Source organism: Scyliorhinus torazame, chromosome 10 (genome assembly GCF_047496885.1).
Source record: "Scyliorhinus torazame isolate Kashiwa2021f chromosome 10, sScyTor2.1, whole genome shotgun sequence".
NCBI lineage: Eukaryota > Metazoa > Chordata > Chondrichthyes > Carcharhiniformes > Scyliorhinidae > Scyliorhinus > Scyliorhinus torazame.
Window position 1 is genome coordinate 199,121,601 of NC_092716.1, and position 22,550 is coordinate 199,144,150.

Consider the following 22,550-nt stretch of genomic DNA (forward strand, 5'->3'; position numbering starts at 1 on the left):
TGTCGACTGTGTTGAGCTTCCTGCCATTCTGCCTCTTCCTCTCTCGCCCGTGACAAGGCCCATTCCTCAGCCGGTGGATCCTGACCCACCCTTGAGGCAGTCAACCCGAATTCGTCGTCCACCTGAGAGACTTGACTTATGAGCCTGTTAGCACATTAGACTCACTGAATTGTTTTACAGTACTGTTAACGAGTTTCTTTTTCTTGTCGTTCGTTGTTCCAGAAGTTTTCTCTCGTCGTTTGCTGATTGCATTTGTTCTGTTATTGGTACAACCTTGTTGTTCTGTTGCACCTGACACCTTCCTTTGTATATAGTTTAGCCTCATGTACATGTTGTAAATATTGCACACACATACTCAGATGCACTCAGTACACATTTCTATTTATTAGCATGTAGGCACATATCCTTTGTGAAAGGGGCGGGATGTCATGATATCCACATCAGCATATCATGGTGCAATCACACACACACTGATGGACAGGCAGTTGGACCAACCAGCACACACACAACATCGCAGCCAATCACCAGTGAGAGCACACGCACTATAAAACAGGGAACACCACAGTTCCCGCTCATTCTACCAGGAGATAGCTCAGAGCACAGAGCTCACAGCGTGCCACTCAGACATACACCATGTGCTGAGTGCCTCTCTAAGATAGTGCTAGGGCTGGGTCCACAGGCTAGCTGGTGAAGCACGTACCCAAGCCAGCAGTTAGTTGTTACTATTGTTTAGACAGTAAAACAGAGTTGCACCATCTACAGCCGTGTTGGATCATTTGTGCATCAGAACACCCAACACGACAAATACTTTACTGCTTCGTCAGATGATGAGGCCCAGGAAATAGATTCAGAAGGGCGGCATGGTGGCATAATGGTTAGCACTGCTGCCTCACAGTGCCAGGGATCCGGGTACGATTCCGGCCTTGGGTGAATGTCTGCGTGGAGTTATCCGGTGTCTGCATGGGTTTCCTCCGGGTGTTCCGGTTTCCTCCCGCAGTCCAAAAATATGCACGCTAGATGGATTGGCCATGCTAAATTGTCCAAAGCGTTAGGTGGGGTGAAGGCGTTACAGGAATAGGGAGGGAGATTGGGCCTAGGTAGGGTGCTCTTTCGGACAGTTGGTGCAGACTCAATGGGCTGAATAACCTCCTTCTGCACTGTAGGGATTCTGTGAAAAGAGAGGTCAGAAAATTGATGACAAAGTCGCATGAAATCAACTTTTCTTTCAGAGTTGCCTAGAACCAGGGGCGGGATTCTCAGACCCCCCCGCCGGGTCGGAGAATCGCCGGGGGGCGGTGTGAATCCCGCCCCCGCCGGCCGACGAATTCTCCGTCCGAAAATTCGGCGGTGGCGGGAATTGCGCCGGTCGGTGGGCCCTCCCTCCCCGGCGATTCTCCGGCCCGCGATGGGCCGAAGTCCCGCTGCTGTCATGCCAGTCCCGCCAGCATGAATCAAACCACCTACCTTACTGGCGGGACTGGCGGCGCGGGCGGGCTCCGGGGTCCTGGGGGGCGCAGGGCCATCTGGCTCCGGGGGGTGCCCCCACGGTGGCCTGGCCCACGATTGGGGCCCACCGATCCGTGGGCGGGCCTGTGCCGTGGGGGCACTCTTTTCCCTCCGCCTCGGCCACAGCCTCCGCGATGGCCGACGCGAAAGAGTCACCCCCCCTGCGCATGCGCGGGGATGACGTCAGCGGCTGCTGACGCTCCCGCGCATGTGCGGACTTCCGCCGCTCGGCGAAGTCCTTTCGGCCCCAGCTGGTGTGGTGCCAAAGGCCTTCCATGCCAGCCGGTGGAGCGGAAACCACTCCGGCGCGGGCCTAGCCCTCCACGGTGAGTGCTTGGCCCCTAAAGGTGCGGAGAAATCCGCACCTTTGGGGCGGCCCGACGCCGGAATGGTTCACGCCACTCCATCACGCTGGGACCCCCCCCCCCCCCCCCCGCCGGGTAGGGGAGAATCCCGGCCCTGGTCATTCTATTTTAGTCCAAAGTAAAATACTGCGGATGCTGGAAATCTGAAATAAAAACAAAAAATTCTGGATCTACTCAGCAACCGTGGAAAGAAGAGAGTTAAAGGCCTGCATTTCCACCCTTGAGGTGAGTGGGGGTTTCATTGGTTCTTTTCAGTGAATAGTGGGTCAATGGACTTGGCATAGGGACATGAGAAGCCATGGGAGGTGAGTGGATTTCTATAGCTTGCCATAGGGGGCATGAGGAGTCATGGAGGGTGCATACAGTGCCATAACTTTGCATAGGATGCCCAAAAGGCAATGGAGGTTGGGAGGGGGCACCTTACTTTGACCTGAGAGGCATGAGGAGAACCTGTATAACTCATCTTTTTAAAAGTCCCCTTAGTGTTCATGGCTCCCCTGAGCGGCTGGAAAGAATGACTCTTTAAAACCTTGCCAAATTCCATGAAAATTGCAAAGGGGTAGGACATGCATACCTCCCCAATGGAGCTGGCAAGGTCAGAAGTGTTGGCTGTGGGCTTTTGATAGGAAACAGACTGCAACCTTTAAAGGCACTCCTGAAAATCAGTCAGCCTGGAAAGGGGGTTGGGAATGTTGGAATCACAACCTGCCCGCTATTTTTAAAGGACTCCCGAGTCATTCTGATTTGATGGGAATTCATCACATTAACTCTGTTTCTCTCCATAGATGCTGCGTGTCTCCAGCATTTTTTGTTTTTATTCTAATTTATTAATCTTTGCACCGAAATCTGTAAGACTGGGCAAGAATAGCAGTCAAGTCAGAGAAAATCCCTTTCAATTCATCGAAAAACATCTCCTCCACATGACTATGGTATCCATTGGAACAAACCAGCACCTCTATATTAACCTGCCTCCACACAACAGGCATAGAAAATGTGAGATGTGCATACCTCAACCCTAATAAACCATGCATATATTCATTGTTCTTCTCCCAGTGCTGGATACTGGAAACCATGGAGAGGTGGAACACTTTTTACTAGCTTTTAATTGGCATCATTCTGTACAACTAAAAGTCATATTGGACATTAGCTGTTGTTTGGGTTTCCAGTGGGTCAGGAAACCCAGTAGTAAAACTGAGGTGCAAGCTGATATCTCCCCAAAGACTTTTCAGCACTGCTCGTGAGCACAGAGGAACAGGGCTGAACACCCTGTGGCCTCTCAAGGAAGCCTTCAATCTCCCCATCCTTTCTGATTGTGGGCCTTCTACTACTTTCCCACTCTCTTTGCCAATCTTCTATCCCTAACCAGATTGTAGACCTTGCATCCGCCCCACCGATTGCCGGGGCTGTCACCAAGCCTCCTACCACTGGTGTTTCCATCCGCTCTCCAACTACATTGCACATTTGTCTGGCTGCTCTGTGAGAGGTGGAGCTCCAGATGAAAACAAGGCCCCGCAGTCAAATGTAACACGGTATCCACAACCCCAGCCGTGCCAGTTCCTTCAAACAGTTTTGGTCAAACTCTCCACTTCTTACCACAAATATCAGGGACAGTTTGTTTGCCTCTGGTACCTCCCTAATAAGTTATCCCCCAAAGATTTGATCACTGAATCTGTGCCAAATATTATTCTGATCTGCCTTTTCGTAAAACTCCAACTACACTTTCTATATTCAAGTCCATTTTACTCTGACAATGTATAGAAATATGCGTTGACTATGAATTTATGTTTCATTAATTTATTTTCCAATTCTTTCTCCAACTTCCTTCAATTGTTGTGAAGTAATTAATCCTCTAAGTAGTGGGGCGACTTGTAATGTAGTGGTAGCATCCCTACCTCTTGGTCAGAAGCTCTCGGTTCACTTCAGGACTTGATGATCATGGAAGGGGTGTTCATTATATGGACAAACAATTGATTATCAGCCTGTAAATCCTCTTTCGTTTCAGATTACAGCATCCGCAGTAATTTGCTTTAATCCTCCTGATCTGCCTGTTTGGCAGGTGGTAAAAAGTGGGAGAGTTTCCTGGGCAGCAATACTGCAGAAGGCAATGGCAAGCATAATCATGGATCAATCTACTGGGAATCCATGGTTGCCAATGTCCTCTTAAGGCATGTTACCTGAAGGAGGAGGAATCTTCTAGGTTTACCTTGTCCATATAAGTCGGCATGTTTCTTGGCTGGCTTCTTCTACACTCTAAATTGTCATCAGAGCTCACCCCCTTTCCATTAAAGATTTGTCATAGAATTTACAGTGCAGAAGGAGGCCATTTGGCCCATCGAATCTGCACCGGACCTTGGAAAGAGAACCCTACCCAAGCCCACACCTCCACCCTATCCCCATAACCCAGTAACCCCACCCAACCTTTTTGAGCACTAAGAGCAATTTATCATAACCAAGCCACCTAGCCTGCCACATCTTCCACATCTTTGTGGAAGGAAACCGGACACCCGGAGGAAACCCACGCCCACACGGGGAGGATGTGCAGACTCCGCACATACAGTGACCCAAGCCAGGAATCGAACTTGGGACCCTGGAGCTGTGAAGCAACTGTGATAACCACTATGCTACCGTGCTGCTGATTGTCATGTCACTCTATTTGGTACCTTTTCCAATATTTGCATATCTTTTTTGTGATGTAGGGCAGGATTCTCCGTCGGCTGACACCGGAATCGGGAAACGTGATTGGGCAGAGAATTGGTTTTGATGCCAAAATCGTGGCGGGTGCCAATTTTCACGTCAAATCGCAATTACCCGGTACCTCAACAGCAGCGTCAATGTATTCCAGAATGCACATACAGTAAACGTTGTTTGTATATCATTTGCATACCCGGGTCCTCCGCGATTCTCCGCCTCTGCTGGGGTAAATTCCCGACAGCGAGGTTCACTTGTGCTTTCAAAAATCGTGAAACAGGCGCCGTGGTTGCTGAGGGAGAGAGAGGAGGTATGGAAAGTGTCCAACTTTGCCATGGTTTATTGACAGTCATGCCGCTGGCCGGGTGTCTTCCGTCAGGGCCGAGGAGAGTAGCAGGGAGTGGCCAGGAAGGGGGCTGTGAGGTCAGGGTGGACGGCACGGAACACCATTGCTGCAGCCTGCAAGGCAGCCATGCAGCTTCTTGCGCCGCTGATTGCTCAGTTAGGGCCATTGATCATATGGGTCCCCCCAGGGCACCCCCAGGTGCCCTCTGGCCCCAGCTGACTCATCAGCAAGATGGGCACTTTCCAGCGCAACCAGTGCCATCTTGTTGGCTGGGATGAGTGTGTGTGGATTGTAAGGTGTATATGAGGCTGCAGCCTGTCAGCCTCCTGAGTGTCAATCATGGACCTGGCGAATCCCACACCGTTTCTCATTGGAATCGATTGTGTTCCATGTGGTGCCGGTGCTAGCCCCTCCACTGTCACTGAATTGGTCCAGGTGTGGCATCAGTTTTGCTGCCGTGGAAGTCCACAAATCCTGCCCCACGTCAACATTTAGTCTCAGGAACGGAGAATCCCGCCACCAATATCCAGAACTCGCCCGTGCATTGTAAAACTTCAGGACAACTTACTGACTCTTTCACTGTTCTGGTTTTGTGTCCCAGCATTCAATTAGTTTTTATCACATGGACCATTGTAAGTATGCATCTTCTGGCACTCCCACAGGACCTCCCTGGAACATTGATTTGCATGCATTGTTTACTGGTGCTCCCCAGTCTTTGGCCTTTTTGTAATACGCTGTGTTTGCCCATATTGCTAAACAACCCAAATCCTTTTGAGAATCCACTGCTGTATGCCCTATCTCTACCTGTTCTTGTGTCATTAGTAAAAATGACTATTCTGTAGATGGTTTTGGTTCCACGGGAATTCTTCATGTTATGTCTCTCGAGCATGCTGTGTTGTAACCTGGGGCGCGATGCTCCGACCCCCCACCGAGTCAGAGAATCGCCGGGGGCGACGTGAATCCTTCCCCTGCCGTGTTCCGAATTCTCCGCCACCAGAGATTTGGCGGGGGCGGGAATCGCGCCGTGCCGGTCGGCGGGGGCGGGAATCACGCCGGTCGGCGGGCCCACTCCCGGCGATTCTCCGGCCCGCGATGGGCCGAAGTCCCGCCGCTGTCAACCCTCTCCCTCCGGCGTGGATTAAACCACCTTTTGAACGGTGGGACAAGGCGGCGTGGGCAGGCTCCGGGGTCCTGGGGGGGTGGGGGGGGGGGGGGCGCGGGTCGATCTGGCCCCGGGGGTGCCCCCACGGTGGCCTGGCCCGCGATCAGGGCCCACCGATCCGCGGGCGGGCCTGTGCCGTGATGGCACTCTTTTTCTTCTGCCTTCGCCATGGTCTTCACTATGGCAGAGGCGAAAGTGACCCCCTCTCCTGCGCATGCGCGGGATGATGTCAGCAGCCACGTGGCGCCAAAGGCCTTTCCCGCCAGCCGGCGGAGTGGAAACCACTCCGGCGCGGGCCTAGCCCCTAAAGGTGAGGGTTTGGCCCATAAAGGTGCGGAAATTTGGGCGGCCCGACGCCGGAGTGGTTCCCGCCACTCCATTACGCCGGAACCCCCCGCCCCACCGGGTAGGGGAGAATCCCGCCCCAGATTTTTATCCAGTCATTTGTTTATCCTGGATTCCAGTGGCTAATACTTTTTTGGAAGTTTCCCATGTGAACCTTAGCCAACAACTTTTAAGTATTGAAATAATCTAAAGCATTTGATGATGTGCCATTATTTCATTTACTCTCAAAAATATTTAAAAGGGCTAAGAGGAAAGATCTTCTCTTTCTTAGTCCAGGCTGGTTTGCTTCTTATTATGTTATTGTGGTCATACGTATGCCTCTGACAGCCCTTGAGCAAATTCCAGTGATATCTTCTTTATTCATGTATATTTTACATGCGTATGTGGACTTGATTATTTGTTTTACGAATGCTGCTGAGTTCTCTTCATGATTTAGTTGGGTATGACCACCACCCAGTGTAATACATCGGCACAAAGGTCCAGGTGGTGCCAGGTTAGGTTTACGTTGACCTAACTGACTTCATTGGGTTGACAGCAGGAGGTGCTATCATTGTTTCTACTAATCCTGGAAGTTAAGCTCCAATTGAATAACACTCTGGTCAGATATCCCCATCTGAAGTACTGGGTTCAATACAGGGCACCTCAGGAAGGATATAATGATTGAAGAGGGAGTGCGACGCAGACTCACCAGAATATTGGAACTATAAGAGATAAATTAGGAGGGCAAGTTACATAGACTAGGATTGTATTCTCTTGAATATAGAAGATTAAGAGATGTTAAAATTAAAAAGGGCGGGATTCACCATTCCCCGATGCCGATATCGTAATCGGCGATCAGGCGGAGAATCCCTTCTGACGCCCAAATTGGGGGCGGCGCTGGTAATTCACCGGTTTTCTATCCTCCGCCCCCTCCCGAAGTGGCATCATCGCGTCACGCGCCGCACGCCGTTGGAACAGCGTTGGCGCGTCAGATGAAGGCACTGCCCAATGCTCCACCCCGATGGACTGAGTTTCCAACCGCGGGGGGGTGACGTGTGGTCTCAGCATTCGGGAACCCGGCGTGGCGGCTGCGGACTGTGTCCATGGCCGGGAACCATGCTGCTGGCCAGGGGCACTTCCGCAAGGGCTGGGGGGACTGATGGTGGGGGTGGTCAGGAGGGCACTATTTAGCAGGTCCGGTCCGCGCACGGCCGGCGCCATGTTTTACGGCCACTGCAGACCGGCGTTGTGCATATTTGTGGCCACGGACCCGGCCATTCTCTAGCTGTTTACATCGTGGGAGCCAGAAGTTTTACTCGCCTGCTAACCCCTCACTGGTCGCAGGATCGGTGAGGGTTCGACGCCAATTATGGCATCGTAAAATGCCACAGTTCCCACGCCAGCGTCGGCACTTAGCCTGAAAAACGGTGAATCCAGCCCGAGGTGTTTAAGTTGATAGGATAGATCGAAAGAAACCTCAGCTGAAAAGGGAGTCCAGAAAAAGAGGGCATAACCCTTAAATTAGAGATAGATCATTCAGGGTGATGTCAGGAAGCACTTCTTCACACTTAGGATGGTGGAAATGGGGAACTCTCTCCCGAAAAAGCAGCTGAGGCTAGGGGTCAATTGAAAATTTAAAAACAGATTCATAATTTTTTGTTAGGCAGGAATATTAAACAGGTAGTGAACAGAGGTGGGTAGATAGAGGCAAAATACATTCTATCATGATTTAACTGGATGACAGAAAAGGCTTGAGGGGTTTGGCTGGCCTCATATAATCCAATATTTCCTGGACAAGAGAGGGATCTGCTCCTGATCGCAATTCAGAGGCTCGCACTGGAAAGGCGCATGTATCGAAGCCAGTGCAGACAGGTTTGGTGTTGGTTGCAATGCACCTCTTAGGCATTAGTCACCACCATTAACCACCAAAGTAACAAATAAAGAATGGCTGCTTAGGTAGTTGGAGAGTTACCAAGCGTCTGACGATTGCAACATTAATCTACCTTTTCAGGAGCAACACTCAGCATAAGGGAACACTGACAATTGTGACTGCTTGATGTTAGGAAAAGCAGGCTTCTGGTTGGTTGGTTGGAAATATCCACAAATTAAACTGAGAGACAGCCATCCAAGGAAAGGAAGGCAAATCAGGCATCCAGGGGTGGTTTGGTCTAGACTGTATTCAAAGGCAAGAAAACATCCTGGGTAAGGGAGACTTGTAATCAAGAAAGAGGACCAGTATTGGAAAGCCAGCTTGCTGAATGGAAATTTGAACCTTTCTTGTGTCAGTCATCACAGTGGGAGAGTGTTCTGTAATGCTGACCAGAATTGCGCACAGTATCTACAATGAATGTGTTCATTGTACCAGCTGCAAATTACAAGTGCCGCCTCACTATTTCCTTATTCCCTGTGAGACGACACAGAGCATAAGACGTCTGTGCAGGGAACTGACAATCAGCAAGTGTGCCGCTAAAAAAAAAATCAGAAACAACACACAATTAGACATGAACACACTAATTGACTTAAATTAGACGAGTCTGAAAATGTTACAGTGTTTCTTTTTTCAGATTTGAGGTAGGATAGTCTAAGAGGAACTCCAACTGCCATGCTATATTTAAACTGCAGCTACTGGTGTCAGACCAGGAGTGAACTTGGCTCTTCTATGGCTGTACGCAATAGTGGAATACTTCCTCCATCAGTTGGACTTCACTTGCTTAAACAGTGTGGGTGGCAGTGTATCTGTTGTCAATATGCATGAATAAATTGGAGGTCGGTTTAGAATCTGGCAAAAATGTCCAATATGCCTCCTTGGGCACTTACCGCATCCGGAACAAAGGATCCTTGGCTTTGTAACTAGTTAGAATAGAGCACAGACCAATCCATAACCTCTTCTCACAGACTTGAATGATAATGAGTTCAAGAACAGTGAGAAATTAAAGAAGTCCTAAACTTGAATGATTAACAAAAATCAGGTGCCCTACTGCCTGGTTTCTGACAAATCAAATACCTTGGTTAGTGCAAAATGATAAACGTGTAGCTCTGTTTCTAACCCTTTAAGGAATCCTGAAGCTTTTTTGTTCCATTTCAAATAATTTTAATCAATTTTCAAAACATGTTAATAATTACATTTTCGGTGTGTGTAGTCTTTGTTTTGCAGTGCAGGAAACCTGATGTTTCTAAGAATGTGGGTCATCTAGTTGAAGTGGAAAGGTGAAATCTTCAGGAGAAATTTAACATGCACATTGCTTCTGCTGAACTCTCTCAAAAGGAACTGCCTCCACAATGTTATTCAGTAACCATGACTGAAGTGAAAAAGGTATTTTGTGGTCTTACGTTTTCTTGAGCATGTTTGTGATATCCGGTCCTGTAACTGTCAGTATCCTGGATTTGTCTCTCTCCCCATTCTTCAGAACTTTGATCCTCACAGGCATGTATCCAATACTAATTTTCTGAGCTGGCTTGAGCAGTGGCGGAGCATTGGGAAGAAGGGACCCCTCGATTGGCCAATCGTATTCCTAGTTTTAACAGGTTATAAATAATATCATTATTTTTTAAACACAGAATTTACCATTCATTAATAATCTGGATTTATCCGTTTAGATGAATTTCTCACAATGACCAGGGGTGTTGGAGGGTGGGGAGTCATCACTGGGAGGCGTCGTAATGGAGCAAGACAAATATCGGCTCAACATCACAACCATGATGCAGAGCCAGTCTCCTGTAAGCATTGCCAAAGGAGAATGGCATTGTTCACCATGGACAGCAGCGAAAGCCACCTGCAATGATCTCACAATTTATCTCACATTGGTTTTGCCGTTTCCCAAAATTAATTTAATTCTGCCGCTATCTATAGAAAATTTCCAGAATTCAGCAACAGTGATGCCACCAAGTAAGCCAATCAGCCAATCATATTGAGGGAATCCCACAAACAGCAAATGAACAAGTGAACAAGTGAAAAACACTGATTGTCCTTAACTTGCAGATCATTTTACAGAGGACAAAATAAAGAGTTGGTGATATACATGGAATTAAGATAGAAGCTGAAATTGCATAAACTTTGAGAATGTTCTTTTCATTATGTTAAACACCCATAGAATTTTATCACAATAGAGTAGTGTTAAAATTCCGGAAATATAGGCGCAATCTACCGGCTGTGTTGCATTCTCGCTTTAGTGCAACAAGGCCAGTAGATCCTGAGAGACGGCTCCCGTGGGCTTCCCAACAGTCTTCATGCCTCGCTGGACATACCCAAGTATATCCAATTGGTATTCCTTCCAAAAGGGGTGTGAGCAAATGGATTCACCTAAGTAGGGTTTAAACCTATTTAGGCAAGCTTACCCAGGATCTATCGGAGCTACCAGCCTCCCGAGTGGGGTTGCAGCTGGCCGCTGTTCAGTACTGGTCCACACAAAAGTGGATCAGGTGGAAATGCACCCGGGGAGTCTCCCGGGCCATCGGAAGCCCCTGGGTGGCCAGAGATAATGCAAGATGGTTCCCTGGCCCTCCTCCTGGAATGCAAGCACCTTAGCATTGCCACCCTGGCACTGCCAAGGTGCCCAGGTGGCACTGCCAAGTTGACAGGAGCACTGCCAGGGTGCCAGGGTGGCAGTGCAAGGGTGCCAGGGTGGCAGTGCAAGGGTGCCCAGGTGCAAGGGTGGCACTGCCAGAGGGGTCAGGGCCTGAAGGAGACCATGCTCTTGAAAGGAGGGTGGAGGGGGGTTTGAAGGGTGGGAGGATGCAGGGCAGGTAAGGAGAGGCCTCTGGGAGGTTAGGGAGGTGATGTGTAGGGTCTCTGGTGGGGGAGCCTGAAAGGGGACCTGGTGGGGCCTGAAGATGGGGGGCCCCAGGTACCCCATACTGGGGTGTCCTCACTTGTGGGGGGGGGGGGGGGGTAGTGCCCATGTATGTAGCTGGTGACATTGCCCTTGTGTGAGGGGGTGGGGGAAACCCAGAAGCTCACTTAGAGATCAGGGCACCCTTTCAAAATGGCGCCCCGATCTCTGAGTTCAGCTCTCCAGTTTTGAAAAAAATTCTAAGTGTGAGCTAAACCGGTGAGAAATTTCCAAGGGCTCAAAAAAGTGACTATAAATGTCGTCAGGTGGCGGTGGGAAACTCACTGAAAACCCTGCCACAAATGAACTTAGAAATGTTTCCATTTACATAGAACATAGAACATAGAACGATACAGCGCAGTACAGGCCCTTCGGCCCACGATGTTGCACCGACATGGGAAGTCAAAAAACAAAAGCCATCTAACCTACACTATGCCATTATCATCCATATGCTTATCCAATAAACTTTTAAATGCCCTCAATGTTGGCGAGTTCACTACTGTTGCAGGTAGGGCATTCCACGGCCTCACCACTCTTTGCGTAAAGAACCTACCTCTGACCTCTGTCCTATATCTATTACCCCCTCAGTTTAAGGCTATGTCCCCTCGTGCTAGCCATTTCCATCCGCGGGAGAAGGCTCTCACTGTCCACCTTATCTAACCCCCTGATCATTTTGTATGCCTCTATTAAGTCTCCTCTTAACCTTCTTCTCTCTAACGAAAACAACCTCAAGTCCATCAGCCTTTCCTCATAAGATTTTCCCTCCATACCAGGCAACATCCTGGTAAATCTCCTCTGCACCCGCTCCAAAGCTTCCACGTCCTTCCTATAATGAGGTGACCAGAACTGTACGCAATACTCCAAATGCGGCCGTACCAGAGTTTTGTACAGCTGCAACATGACCTCATAACTCCGGAACGCAATCCCTCTACCAATAAAGGCCAACACTCCATAGGCCTTCTTCACAACCCTATCAACCTGGGTGGCAACTTTCAGGGATCTATGTACATGGACACCGAGATCCCTCTGCTCATCCACACTTCCAAGAACTTTACCATTAGCCAAATATTCCGCATTCCTGTTATTCCTTCCAAAGTGAATCACCTCACACTTCTCTACATTAAACTCCATTTGCCACCTCTCAGCCCAGCTCTGCAGCTTATCTATGTCCCTCTGTAACCTGCAACATCCTTCCGCACTGTCGGCAACACCACCGACTTTAGTGTCGTCTGCAAATTTACTCACCCACCCTTCTGCGCCCTCCTCTAGGTCATTTATAAAAATGACAAACAGCAACGGCCCCAGAACAGATCCTTGTGGTACGCCACTTGTAACTGAACTCCATTCTGAACATTTCCCATCAACCACCACCCTCTGTCTTCTTTCAGCTAGCCAATTTCTGATCCACATCTCTAAATCACCCTCAATCCCCAGCCTCCGTATTTTCTGCAATAGCCTACCGTGGGGAACCTTATCAAACGCTTTACTGAAATCCATATACACTACATCAACTGCTCTACCCTCATCTACCTGTTCAGTCACCTTCTCAAAGAACTCGATAAGGTTTGTGAGGCATGACCTACCCTTCACAAAGCCATGCTGACTATCCCTAATCATATTATTACTATCTAGATGATTATGAATCTTGTCTCTTATAATCCCCTCCAAGACTTTACCCACAACAGACGTGAGGCTCACCGGCCTATAGTTGCCGGGGTTGTCGCTACTCCCCTTCTTGAACAAAGGAACCACATTTGCTATCCTCCAGTCCTCTGGCACTATTCCTGTAGTCAATGATGACATAAAAATCAAAGCTAAAGGCTCAGCAATCTCTTCCCTGGCTTCCCAGAGAATCCTAGGATAAATCCCATCAGGCCCCAGGGACTTATCTATTTTCAGCCTGTCCAGAATTGCCAACACCTCTTCCCTACGTGCCTCAATGCCATCTATTCTAATAGCCTAGGTCTCAGCATTCTCCTCCACAACATTCTCTTTTTCCTGAGTGAATACTGACGAAAAATATTCATTTAGTATCTCGCCTATCTCTTTAGACTCCACACACAACTTCCCATCCCTGTCCTTGACTGGCCCTACTCTTACCCTAGTCATTCTTTTATTCCTGACATACCTATAGAAAGCTTTTGGGTTTTCCTTGATCCTACCTGCCAAATACTTCTCATGTCCCCTCCTTGCTCGTCTTAGCTCTCTCTTTAGATCCTTCCTCGCTACCTTGTAACTATCAAGCGCCCCAACTGAAACTTCACACCTCATCTTCACATAGGCCTCCTTCTTCCTCTTAACAAGAGATTCCACTTCTTTGGTAAACCACGGTTCCCTCGCTCTACGCCTTCCTCCCTGCCTGACCGGTACGTACTTATCAAGAACACGCAGTAGCTGTTCCTTGAACAAGCTCCACATATCCAGTGTGCCCAACACTTGCAGCCTACTTCTCCAACCTATCCCCCCCAAGTCATGTCTAATGGCATCATAATTGCCCTTCCCCCAGCTATAACTCTTGCCCTGCGGTGTATACTTATCCCTTTCCATCACTAACGTAAACGTCACCGAATTGTGGTCACTGTCCCCAAAGTTCTCCCCTACCTCCAAATCTAACACCTGGCCTGGTTCATTACCCAAAACCAAATCCAATGTGGCCTCTCCTCTTGTTGGCCTGTCAACATATTGTGTCAGGAAACCCTCCTGCACACATTGTACAAAAAACGACCCATCTAATGTACTCGAACTATATCTTTTCCAGTCAATATTTGGAAAGTTAAAGTCTCCCATAATAACTACCCTGTTACTTTCGCTCTTATCCAGAATCATCTTCGCCATCCTTTCCTCTACATCCCTAGAACTATTTGGAGGCCTATAGAAAACTCCCAACAGGGTGACCTCTCCTTTCCTGTTTCTAACCTCAGCCCATACTACCTCGGAAGAAGAGTCCCCATCTAGCATCCTCTCCGCCACCGTAATACTGTTTTTGACTAGCAGCGCCACACCTCCCCCTCTTTTGCCTCCTTCTCTGAGCTTACTAAAACACCTAAACCCCGGAACCTGCAACAACCATTCCTGTCCCTGCTCTATCCATGTCTCCGAAATGGCCATAACATCGAAGTCCCAGGTGCCAACCCATGCTGCCAGTTCCCCTACCTTATTTTGTATACTCCTGGCATTGAAGTAGACACACTTCAAACCACCTACCTGAACACTGGCCCCCTCCTGCGAAGTCAAATCTGTGCTCCTGACCTCTATACTCTCAATCTCTCGTACCCTAAAACTACAATCCAGGTTCCCATGCCCCTGCTTCATTAGTTTAAACCCCCCCAAAGAGCACTAGCAAATCTCCCCCCCAGGATATTTGTGCCCCTCAGGTTCAGATGTAGACCATCCTGTCTGTAGAGGTCCCACCTTCCCCAGAAAGAGCCCCAGTTATCCAGAAATCTGAATCCCTCCCGCCTGCACCATCCCTGTAGCCACGTGTTTAATTGGTCTCTCTCCCTATTCCTCATCTCATTTTCACGTGGCACGGGCAACAACCCAGAGATAACAACTCTGTTTGTTCTCGTTCTGAGCTTCCATCCTAGCTCCCTGAAAGCCTGCCAGACATCCTTGTCCCCTTTCCTACCTATGTCGTTAGTGCCAATGTGGACCACGACTTGGGGCTGCTCCCCCTCCCCCTTAAGGACCCGGAAAACACGATCCGAGACATCACGTACCCTTGCACCTGGGAGGCAACATACCATACGTGAGTCTCTCTCGCTCCCACAAAATCTCCTATCTGTGCCCCTGACTATCGAGTCCCCAATTACTAATGCTCTGCTCCTCTTCCCCCTTCCCTTCTGAGCAACAGGGACAGACTCCGTGCCAGAGGCCCGTACCCCATGGCTTACCCCTAGTAAGTCCCCCCCCCCACAAGTATCCAAAGCGGTAAACTTGTTACTCAGGGGAACGACCGCAGGGAATCCCTGCACTGACTGCTTCTTCCCAGTCCCTCTTACAGTTACCCATCTATCTCCAATCTTTGGTGTAACTAATTCCCTGAAGCTGCTATCTATGACCCCCTCTGCCTCCCAAATGATCCGAAGTTCATCCAACTCCAGCTCCAGTTCCCTAACTCGGTCTTGGAGGAGCTGGAGATGGCTGCACTTCCTGCAGGTAAAATCAGCAGGGACACTAAGGGCATCCCTCACCTCAAACACCCTGCAGGAGGAACATTGCACTCCCTTCCCTGCCATCACTCTAACCTCCAACCAAGATCTGGTTAATAAATAAATAAATTTTTTAAAATATATAATAATAATATAATATGGCACTTACCTCACACCAATGGGTCTTATTATTAGGTTAGAGGAGGAGGGCAGGTGGGAGACACTACACGTGTAGTGTTTCGGGTTTCCTCTCCACCAGAATTTATTGGTTGGGGGGGGGGGGGGGGGGACCTTCCCAGAAGTCCGCGGGTCGAACTTACGGTTCCCGCCTTATATAAAAAAATGAAATAAAAATAAAACAGAAAAGAAGAACAGAAACGGGACCAGGTAAGTGTTTTTAAAGCAAAAACTTACCTCCCAGAAGGCCCCTGCGCACCGCTCCCGCCGAAATGCAAAGGGCTGCTCCTGCAAAGGTAAGGGTTTTTAAAGCAAAAACTTACCTCCCAGAAGGCCCCTGCGCACCGCTCCCGCCGAAATGCAAAGGGCTGCTCCTGCAAAGGTAAGGGTTTTTAAAGCAAAAACGTACCTCCCAGAAGGCCCCTGCGCACCGCTCCTGCCGAAATTCAAAGGGCTGCTCCTGCAAAGGTAAGGGTTTTTAAAGCAAAAACTTACCTCCCAGAAGGCCCCTGCGCACCGCTCCCGCCGAAATTCAAATTTAATTAATTTGTCAGGGCCAGGGAGGTTGTTCATCAATAATTGTGACGTATTGCATTTTTAAAATCTCAGGTGCATCTATTTTAACATAATGTAACTCCTTCAAGTTTTTTTATATGACTATAGTATTGTCCCGATAAATTCAAGTGATTTTTAAAACTTTATTCTGTAAGGATTTTAACAGCGCACCATGGGATGAGTAGAGAATCATGGAAAGCAATCTCTGTGTTTAACTGTGCATATGCAGGTGTTAAAAGTTACTGTCATTTTCACAGAATAATGACAAGCCCTGACTGATAAGCAATTATTCCAACTGCAAAATCCAGCTCATGTTAATTTGGCTACAAATCTGCAATGTGCTTTTTGAAAGCACAGTCGAACCTCCATTGGCAATGCTTACAGTATCATGCTCTGCATTACGTTTGTGATGTTGAGCCGACATTCTGACCTGCCCCTTGACGACACCGCCTAGTTACTACTCCCCTCCCCCAACAACCCACTTCATTGTGAGAAATTTGTCTAACCAGATAAATCCAGATAATTATAACTTTTTGTGAACTCATGAAGGGAACTAAGTAGCACATAGATAGCTCGATGGAGTACTGCATCAACAAGTGGGGGAGGAAAAATTAAATGAAAATTAAATGAAATGAAAATCGCTCATTGCCACAAGTAGGCTTCAAATGAAGTTACTGTGAAAAGCCCCTAGTCGCCACATTCCGGCACCTGTTCGGGGAGGCTGGTACGGGAATTGAACCCACGCTGCTGGCCTGCCTTGGTCTGCTTTAAAAGCCAGCTATTTAGCCCTGTGCTAAACCACCCCTGAACCTTGGTGCAATGAGATAAGCAACGCTTTTATCACCTTTTACAGAACAAGGGATGGCCCAAGAGATGCACTGGAACGCAGCAAGACCTGAGAGCTGGTCAAAAGGTATTAATTAGGTAAGCAGGTATGTGACTCTTTGGTGAGTTTTATTTTTTCTCTCTAAACTGGAGACCTAGTTTTAACTAAATGGGAGATATAAATACTGTATTGATTGTATAACATAACGAGTTAACAACTTAATATAACTACAAATTATCGTTGAATCAAATTTCTAAAGTTGATAGGCTAATTAAACAAAATGTAGCAGAGATGAAAGGTTAGATAATGTATTGTAACGATAACATTTTAATTTTCATACAGATCCCGTACCAGCCTCCCCGAACAGGCGCCGGAATGTGGAGACTAGGGGCTTTTCACAGTAACTTCATTTGAAGTCTACTTGTGACAATAAGCGATTTTCATTTCATTTTCATTCAGATAGGGCAAATCAAATTGGCAAATGTAGCCTTGAGGATGAGTTCATAAAGTGTATTTGGGACAATTTTATAGAACAATATGTTCTGGAACCAATTAGGGACAGACTAATTTAGACCTGATAAGGTGCAATAATACAGGATCAATTCATGATTTCATAGCAAAGGATCCTACAGGCAGGAGATATTATGATGTCATGATAGAATTCCACATTCAGCTTAAGGAGGAGAATCCTGGGTCTGAAACTATGGGCCAGCTTTCTGCAAAATCGGGATGACTTCAGAGCTGTGTAAAAATGGCAGACAGGACCCGATTCTGTGACTCCCATCACTATTCCCAGAACATTTTAGCAGAGTGTGATTCACAGTCCCTCAGATAAGTCATGATCCATAATCAGAATTTGGGAAACTTTTGAAAAGTATTTTAAAAAGTTTTTACCATGTTCCCTGTGCCCTTCCATGTTCCCCATGCCCCTCCATACCACCCCCATGCCACATCCATCCCTATTCACCTAGTTTTGTCTAGTATCTGCCATGGACAGAACCAATGAGCCACGTAATGGCAATGGCAAATATTGAAATGCTCAGGAAAAAAACACCTGTTCAGAAATTGCTTTGAAAAAAATTGCTATTCTCACAACTCATAAAAACGTCAGTCAGACAGGATCAGTAACAAAAGATTCTCCAGCGACCGACACCAAAATCGGGAAACGTGATTGGGCAGAGAATCGGTTCCGACGCCTAAATTGTGGCGGGTGCTGATTTGACGCCAAATTGCAATTCCCTGCCACCTCGATAGCGGCATCAATACATTCCAGAATGCACGAACAGTAAACACTATTTGCATATTATTAGCTGACCCGATATTCTCCGGGTCCTCCGTGATTCTCCGCCTCCGATGGGCCAAATTCCCATCGGCGAGGTTCACTTGTGCTTTTAAAAATCGTGAATCCTGCATCGTGAATCCTGCATCGTGGCCAATGACGGAGAGAGAGGAGGTAGGACACACAGAGGCGTGATTGCGGACTGCCGGACCGGACACTGCCCGGACCTGCTGGGGTGGGTGGGGGTCCTGCCAAGCTCTTGGGGGGGGGGGGGCGGTGATGGGGGAATGGGCCTTGTGGCCAGGGTGAACCCCCATGGGACTGGAGTGGTGTCCAGGCACGGATCGCCATTGCTGCGGCCTGCAAGGCAGCCATCATGCTGCACACCCCACTGGCCACCCACTGCAGACTGACTCCGGCCATTTGGGTGCCCCCGCCTCAGCCGCCAGCCTCTACCTAACCACCACCCCATCCCCCGGCTGCTATCCGCCGGCAGGGCATCACGTGACCCACTCAAGTGCAACGCCCACAGTAGCCCCTATATGGGCGCCAAAAAGGGGTCTTGGAGTGTACCGCTGACAAGGGTGGTGCCAGCCAACGTGCCAGGCACTGACAGGGCCAGGAGTGCTTGGGATGGGGGGAACATGCGGGGGGTATAATCTGCAGTGCCAACCGGGGGTACCATGTAACCTGGTTGGGCACAGGGGCCACACCATGCTAACATGTCTAACTTTCACCCCCTGCAGGCAATAGATATTGGAATACAACCAGCAATGGCGGCCTCCCTCCTAGTCGCCACCGCCTTGGGGGATGCCTTGCGGCTGTACGAGCTGGAGCTGCTCGATGAGGAAGCTGCAGCAGCAGAGTGTGTCCCAGAGGAACAGGATGCAGCCCCCCAGGATGGAGAGCCAGCAGCCCACCAGGCCGAGGAGACGGAGGCATAAAGGAGGTGCCGCATGAGGACTCGCGTGTACCGGCAGTGCCTGTCGTTCGAGGACCTGCCAGACCGGGCATGCCGTCGAAGACTCCGGCGATCAGGGAGACAGTACGACATATCTGCCAGATCATGGCGCACCTGGCATCGCGGGGGAATGGGGGAGGACAAGGTGATAGTCGCCCTGGACCTTTACGCCACAGGATCCTTCCAGATGCCGAGTGTGGACCTGTCCGGGATCTCACAGACCTCGATGCACAGGTGCATCCATGCCATCATGGAGGCCCTGTATGCCTCATCGGCACAATACATCCATTTCAATGTGGACCGAGCCCACTAGGATGCCCGGGCAGCAGGATTCGCTGCCATCACCAACGTGCCCTGGATCCAGAGGGTGAGCGAAGGGATGCATGTCCCCCTACGAGCACCTGCAGATGACAGGCCACTCTACACAAACCAAAAGGGGTTTCAGTCGATGAATGTGCAGCTGATATGTGACCATCAAGTATGCATCATACACGTCTGTGCCCGATGCCCGGGCAGTGTGAATGATGCCTTCATCCTGGCAGGCTCAACGATTCCTGAGATGTTCAAAAGTTCCACGGCTGGGTGTTGACTCCTAGGTGACAGGGGTTATCCACTGTGGTCATGGTTGAATACGCGTCTCCGGAGGCCACAGACCGATGTGCAGACCCGCTACAAAGACTCCCATGCAGCAACCAGTGCTTGAGTTGTGCTTCGGCCTCCTGAAGGTGTGGTTCGGGTGCCTGGATCTATGGGTACTCTGGTGGCTCCTCCAGTATGATGCTGAGAGGGTCACCCGCATCGTGGCAGCCTGCTGCATCCTCCACAACATCATGCAGTAGAGGGGCAATGTGCCTGAGGAGCAGGATGAGTGCCAGGTCTTGTCTGAAGTGAAAGATGCAGGGGGGGGGAAGGATGGGCAGGACATGGGGCCCAGGCAGGCATGGGAGGCGGCACGACATGTGCGGCAGATCAACACGCATGGGATGCTCGGTTAGTCTCCAGGTTCACCGACTTGGGGTGGGGGGGGGGGGGGGGGGGGGGGGGCGGTGGCTGGCCAGGGGCACGGACACCACATTCCACCCCCACGCCCCCTCTACCCCTTCCAACCCTCCTCCCGCGCTGCAACCCTGCCGTGTTACATACCTGCCCCGCTACAGGGTGGGGGTCCTGGGTTTCCAATAACAGTGGGTCTGGTCCATGGAATGGACGATGATGACAACCCGCTCTGTGATTAACTCTGGTGCTCAGCATCATATGACAATATCTGACTCCTGCCCTTGGTAGCACTTTCCAGCGTCCACCTAGGTGATCCTTACACGCGAGCTGGTCATTCCATCACACGGTGCCATCAGATCCCTGGGGTGGCAGTGGTGGGGATGGTCGGGGGGGAGAGGGTGGGGAGCCCAGCCCACCCACAAAGTCCACCGATCCCCCCCACACTGACACCTCTTCTCTGGCCAATCGAGACCTGCCCATACCTCACACCCATCAGACAGAGCGCCGAGGCAGGTTGTAGCAGTGTTAACATGTGTTTAATGTGCACAATTATATACAGATTTGTGCCCCAGCTCTTATAACTAAACTGTGCCCTGCACCCGTGCCAATTGAACTGGTGTCTAACTTTCTGGCCTTACGGGCCCCAATGCTATGTCTTGGTGGATCCCCAGATGGTACATCAGGAGTGGAGGCGGCTGGCTGTCCCACACTGCGACCTGGGTCAGAGCTGTGGCGGCCTCTTCTGGGGCATGGATGTCCCGGCTGCTGCCTGGGTGTCCCAGGAGGCGTAATGCTTCCCTCCTCTGCCCGCTGCCCTCCAGATGCACGAGGAGGTGTGGGGGTGTGGGGGTGGGGGGGGGGTAGTCCGAGGTGCTGCGGTGTTCCAGCACCTCCACTGCGGGAGTCTTCTCCTCGGTTGCCCGATGTCCCCCGGGATACTCAATAGGATATTGGTGCAAACGGAGGTTGAGCCTGAGGCTCTCCCGCCACCTGGTGCTGCCAGTCCTGGAGATCCGTCCTGGTCATGACCAGAGTCTGTATGCTCACGGCAATGGAGCACAGGGAGTGGACCATCTCCATCTGGGACTGCGCCACATCACCCATTTGCTGTGCCACCACCTTCTGGGTTTGTGTCACATCAGCCAGTGACTGCGCCATCTCCCTCTGGGACTGGGCCACCTCTCACTCTGTACCACGTTGGCCAGTGCCTGGGCAATGCCACCGACGTTCCCAGCCATGACCTGCTGTGACTGGGCCATGCTGAGGACCGCCGCTGTAATTTCCAGATAGCTTTGCCACATGGCTGTCTGTGAGATGACAGCCCTGTCCTGGGTCTCGGCTATCGCCTGCACAGAGTGCCCCAGGCCTTGGACATGCCGATCCACAGCAGCAACCCTCGCCCCCAATGCCTCCACCATGGACACCATCTTTGCAGTGTTAGCCTGGGTGGCATGCATGGTCGACACCACCTCCTGCTCTTGCACACGGTTGGACTCTTCCAACTGCACCTGCAGGCACTAGATGCTCGCCGACAACCTCTCATGTCGTCCCTGGGTCTGCGACTACACCTCCACGATCGATGGGACTGTCCGTTCCAGAAGGCCAAAACCTATCTGGACGGCAGCTAGCCCCTGGGGTTGGCCTGTCCTCCGATCTTCCGCCCTCTCGGGAATTCCTACCTCCGCCTGATAAACCGGAGCTGCTGTGTGGTGCGCACCAGATAGTGTCCCAGGAGCCTCTTCACTAAAGTGCCCAATTGAGCTGAGTGTCTCTAGGTGGGGTGTTGGAGATAGCTGTGACGGGAAATCTGTGTCAACCCGGATTCAAGATCTGGGGTTTCTTGGGTCTCGCGTCGAGAGCTGCCGTCCGTGCTGCTATCATCATCACTGCTCCGCACATGGCGGGGCTCCGGCTGTGGCATTGGCTGGGGGGGGGGGGTGGGGGGGGGGGGGGGGTGAAGGTGGTTTGGGGTCAGGGTGAGGGTGTTATGCGGGTGAGCATGGCGGGGGGGGTTTGTTTCTGTTTGGAATCGATTGTGTTCCACATGGCGCCAGTGCTAGCCCCTCAACAGTCGCTGAATCGGTCCAGATGTGGCGGCAGTTTTGCTGTCGTGGAAGTGCACAAATCCTGCCCCAGCTTCAACACTTAGTCTCAGGAACGGAAAATTCTACTGATGGAATCTAGAGGGAGTAGATGCTGAGCAGGTGATACAGCTTGTGGGGAATTTAGAACTTGGGGCCGCATTTGAGAATTCTGCAATTTAAAACTGGTGCGAGGAGGAAATCTTTTTTCACAGAGGCTCATTAATCTTTAAAATGCTCCACCCAGTAGAACAGTGCCTTTGACTATATTCAGAGTTGAAGTAGACAAGAGTTATGAACAACA

At 50.1% G+C, this 22,550-nt stretch overlaps 1 protein-coding gene across 3 annotated transcripts in view; it reads right to left on the reverse strand.

The window, feature by feature from the left end:
• LOC140384491 (doublecortin domain-containing protein 1-like) overlaps positions 1 to 22,550 on the reverse strand; it is an 871,034-nt gene that overhangs the window by 208,955 nt on the left and 639,529 nt on the right. For all 3 annotated transcript variants that reach the window (XM_072466241.1, XM_072466242.1, XM_072466243.1), the window contains one exon: positions 9,722 to 9,903. In XM_072466241.1, the coding sequence (XP_072322342.1) occupies positions 9,722 to 9,903 (182 nt within the window). The remainder of the gene's footprint in view (positions 1 to 9,721; positions 9,904 to 22,550) is intronic.